This window comes from Montipora capricornis, chromosome 4, assembly GCF_036669925.1.
Source record: "Montipora capricornis isolate CH-2021 chromosome 4, ASM3666992v2, whole genome shotgun sequence".
Taxonomy (NCBI): domain Eukaryota; kingdom Metazoa; phylum Cnidaria; class Anthozoa; order Scleractinia; family Acroporidae; genus Montipora; species Montipora capricornis.
In genome coordinates, this window is record NC_090886.1 from 42,595,403 (window position 1) to 42,600,402 (window position 5,000).

General features: G+C 38.9%; 1 protein-coding gene across 1 annotated transcript in view; it reads left to right on the plus strand.

Moving 5' to 3' along the window:
• The window catches only part of LOC138047012 (estradiol 17-beta-dehydrogenase 11-like), a 17,239-nt gene that overhangs the window by 4,721 nt on the left and 7,518 nt on the right, over window positions 1–5,000 (plus strand). Inside the window, exons 2-5 of the mRNA XM_068893675.1 lie at window positions 677–760; window positions 1,572–1,810; window positions 3,576–3,820; window positions 4,573–4,698. Of these exons, the coding sequence (XP_068749776.1) occupies window positions 677–760; window positions 1,572–1,810; window positions 3,576–3,820; window positions 4,573–4,698 (694 nt within the window). The remainder of the gene's footprint in view (window positions 1–676; window positions 761–1,571; window positions 1,811–3,575; window positions 3,821–4,572; window positions 4,699–5,000) is intronic.

A 5,000-nucleotide genomic window follows, 5' to 3' on the forward strand; every position in this document is an offset into this window, starting at 1 on the left:
GCTAATTGACTTCTGACTGGGGCCTTACTGGCTACGGGCTAATCGGTTTGGTGGCCAAAGAATAACAGGATCATGGCTATTTGAGGGGGTGGGGGAGATTTTTGGGATTTTTGATATTTAGAACAGATGTTCCCGGATATTGAGTATGAAAATTGTCAATTTCCAAATTTGGAATTCGCAGGATAAAGGATGTTCAGGCCAATAATTAAAGAAACTGACTAAAAGATATCTGAAAAACATATTTGATGTGCTTTCCTTTGTCCATGAGATTTAGTGACCGGTATGGAAGACCAGGTGATTTTTGGTCTGTATCCACAAGACTCCCAGATAATCTGGGAGATCAAGTTGGCATAGCTTGAGATGGGAAGGAATGGTCTGACAGGTAGAGTGGTGGAAATCAAGTTATACAATTCCCAAATGCCTTAAAACAAAAGTTAATACATAAAATTTATACATGCATACTTGTACACTTGCAAGAAGTATACAGTGTATTATATACCCCATGGGTTTGCATTTAAATTTACTGTAGGTTGAACTATTTATTATTTAGTTCTTTCAGAAACATACCACGTCTAAGTGCATGCGAAAACCAGTCTACTTACAGGTTCATGTTAGTGTATCTCTGGTGCATATAAATAATTATGACAGATATTTTTTGTTGTCTGTTACAATGTAGGTGCTGGTGGCGGGATCGGTAGACAGTTGGCTCTGGAATTTGCTGCTCATGGTGCTAAGCTTGTCTTGTGGGACATAAACAAAGGTACACTGTATTATAAAGGTTGCAAAATTGTCACCTGTACTCTGTTACAATTTTGCAGTATTTAATTTTACCTTAACACTGGAACAAATAATAATAATTATTATAGCTACATGTACACTGTAAGCAATATTATAAACATTGCGATTGTCCTGAAGCATGCAAATAATTTCTTCTGAAAGAACAGTGGTACGTCCCACAAAAAATCTGTCAACGGGCCCTCTATTTTGTCTTCAAGTTGTCAGTTTGTTGTGATTGCAAGCTTAGCAAAAATATCAACCTGGCGCATGGGATGTGGACAAGCCTAAATGCAAGGGTGTGGGTCTGGACATTAGATTTAGACCATTGCTCATGCAATCAAACAAAAATAACTTGTTGCCGGGAGGCAAGTGTTCTCGTTGAGCTCAACCTTCCTTGCTCCATGAAGGTTCCCTCTAATAACTAAGGTCTCTAACCTTTTGCATGGTCAGTTGCATGACGCTTGCAGACTAAATTATCTTTATAAAGGCCTTAATAGCACTCCAGTTTGTCTTAATGTCACTCATCTTGCCCTGAAAAGTGCTCAGGTTGGCCTGTTTATGGTTAGCTCTTGGTAATGGAATGGGAATACATGCAAGATTTTACACTGTAATTAAAAAGTCTGCAGTCTGTCAAGTCTGCAAATTAATGTTGTACTGCTTTTGATCCATGGGTCAATATTAAACATTGACTACAAAATTGATACAAGAACTAAGGTAAAGGAGTAAGGTTCGCATGGAATAATTTTTGAGATTACTAATTTAGCTTAAGGAATTGTTGATCTAATTTTGCACAGATTCAAATGAAGAGACGGCTGCTCAAGTCCGTGCCCGTGGTAAAGTGGCTCACACCTTTGACTGTGACTGTAGCAGCAGGGAAGATGTTTATCGAGTGGCGGCAAAGGTACAGCAGGAAGTTGGAGATGTGGACATATTGGTAAACAATGCTGGAATCATGAGTGGGAAGAAATTGATGAACTTGAAAGATGTTGAGATTGAAAGAACTATGAGAATCAACACTTTGGCACACTTTTGGGTAAGCCTTGAACATGGTTGTGGAACTTGTATGAATTGTACATTATATACATGTCACTAGTCATTTGATTCGGCTGTATGAGAAAAATGAACAAAAGGCACAGGTATTGCAAGTGGCACTGGAATATTTTCTGTAGGGTTTATGTATTGAGAAGTTAGTCAAGGGTGTATTTAAGTGTAAAAAGAATAATAATAATAATAATAATAATAAGAAGAAGAAGAAGAAGAAGAAGAAGAAGAAGAATAATTGGCAGTGCTAATCACCCTTTACTTGCAGTCTTGAGGACTGAATTACGAAGGGCGCAGCTCACGATATCGGGCTGAAAGCATACAAGGGCACCTCTGGCTGCCGCTATACAGTCCATGTTGATGTCGGCGCAACGTGCAGCACCACAGCTAGATGTTAATTAGCTGTGAGTCGATTTTGATGAGGGAGGAAAATTGGAGTACCCGGAGAAAAACCCTCGAGTCAGGTTGAGATCGACTGAAACTCAACCCACATGCAAGCCGGGGCCAGAGTTGAACCCCCACTAGCAGTGGTGGGACGCTCAATAGATAACCACTAAGCCACCCTGACTCCCAATGGTTAGCTCTTGTTAAACAAGAGCCATATTTTTTTCTGTTACTGATGGAAAATCATTCATTGTCCTTGGTCTATGCTGTGATTCCATACAAGTTCCTGAATGATAATGAACATCTAAATCCATCTTGAATCCAATTTCTCATTCAAGAACTCGTATAGAGTCACAGGGGAAACCATGAACAATGACTGATTTTGCATCAGTAACGGAAAAAAAAATATGGCTGTTGTTTCCTTTTACACTTTAAAACACCCTTGACCAAATCCTCAATACATACATGTAAACCCTGCAGAAAATGTTTGAGTGCCACTGGCAATACCTGTGCTTTTTGTTAATTAATTTTTCAATTACACTGTATCTCTAGATATTTGTGGTATTGATGCTTACAATACAGAACTTTGACAGTACCTGGAAAAAATGAACAGTACTGTTGTTATACAACCTGATGTAGATATTTGAATTTAAACAAGACATTCACTTATCATAAAATAAATATCATTCATTTGGTGGAGGGAGAAGGGTGGTTATTAAATGTGGGTGTGGACTATGAAGTTTTCTTTAAACTTGTACTGTTAGTGCTCTCACTACGAAGCGAAAGACTGCAAATGCAGTGTATTTGACATTTATTTTTAATCATTTTATTTTAATTTATTATAAATATTTATTGTGTGCAGTGAGAATACATGTAGCTCTTAGTATCAATAATGACAGCCATTCAGTTTTGTCTCACCTGCCTACAAAGTTTATACTTGAGCCAATCATTTACAAATGAATGTGATATCAGTCTTCCAATACTTGTATATTTTCAAATCTGATGTCTGCTGTATTGGTTTATTTTCAATTTATTCATAAGACAAAAATTCAATTTAATTAATACATAAAACAGAAATTATCCATAATCCTCTTCCATGGTAGTATTTTTGGTCTGAATTCACTCCACTTAATGCCTTACATGTAAGTTACACTGTAAGCCTTGGAAGGTAAATAGGCTGGATTTTTAAAATCCCATTCACCCCTTCACTCCTTCTAAAATTCCGGTTTAGCTGTGCAACATACAGCACTTGTAATATTTGTCTTTTAAAGCCGTTAGTAAGATCCTTAAGGTTGGAATTTTCAATGAGCTCCCTTGAGGACGATATCAGTACATTATAAATTCTTTTTTAAATTATATGTGGTGCCCTGCAGACTGTAAGGTCATTTCTTCCAAACATGCTGGAGAACAACAAGGGTCACATTGTCAACGTAACATCACTGGCAGGCAGTTTTCCTGTATGCAATTTGACCGACTACTGTGCTTCTAAATTTGGGGCAACTGGATTCAGTCATTCTTTAGCACTGGAGCTCTATGAAATGGGAAAAACTGGGATTAGAGTGACTTGTGTTCAGCCACACATAACAAACACTGGACTTGTTTGGCATCCAAAGGCACGGTAAGTACAGTGTAATTTGCAACATTCACGATATGCCTCAGGGCACTTTCAAACACTTCTTGTGGGAAGTTCAGGTGAAAGCACTTTAAGCATGAAGGCCGTATGCTTTAAAACTGGTCTGACGAGACTGAAAAACTTGTTAAGGTTTAAGCCTAGTGGTCCATCAGGATGGCACTTACAGTATCTCCGGTTCCTCCCCATGTTGGATGTAAGTCCATAGCAGGGCTACCTCTGTCCTAATATTTGATTTTGATTTTCCAACTGGCTTTTATGCACCTGAGTGGAGAGAGGCACTGTGATTCAGTGTCTTGTCTACATGTAAGAACACAACACAATGGCCAGTGACCCATCACCACAATGATCCAGAGTCCAGCACACCAACCATGGCTTGAGAGTTTGCACTGCCTTTCTAATCTGACTGTTACACTACACTGTAGCACTCATGGAGTGGTTCTGAGTATTGTGCCTCTAGAATGAGAAACGTTTTTTGCTAATTCACACATAACTGGCAGGTTGATTTCAAGTGCCACCTTGCATGTCCCTTCACCTACATGACTGGCAGTCAATGATAGTAGCAAAAAACTGTTGTCCTACATTTACATGTACTTTTTAAGTTGGACCTAAAGGATTCGAAAAGGGGGCAAAAAAAAAAAACAACAATATTTCTACCCATTCTCATAATTGACTTTCATTGTTGGATGCCCTTGATTTTACACAATATGTAACTGTAGGTTGTGGATGTGTTGTTGTAGATTTCCGTCCCTGCATCCTATACTGGAGCCTGAATATGTTGCGAAAGAGGCAGTAGCTGGCACGCTCAGAGATCAATCAGTTGTTCTGATTCCTAGTCACACTGCAGTACACTTTGCCCTGAATGCGTAAGTTGTTTCTTTTAGTCTTGCCTTTATGTTCTGTACAGTAATGGTTACCTTTTTCACAGTCCTAACTGCAAAGGGCAAGGGCATTTTTCAGAACGCCGAATACCAATTGCAAAACACCAAATGTGGAATGCACTCTTTGTTTGTGGTTAGTGTTACTCATTTTGCATGTGGTTAGCACTAGATAGGCTACAGTCTCGGTCACAAATGTTGTAACACAGACGGCAATTTGCCCCCTCTCCCCCTTCAATGTTGATGTTTATGGGTTGGAGAGCAAAAACCAACCGGTAAATGCAACATTG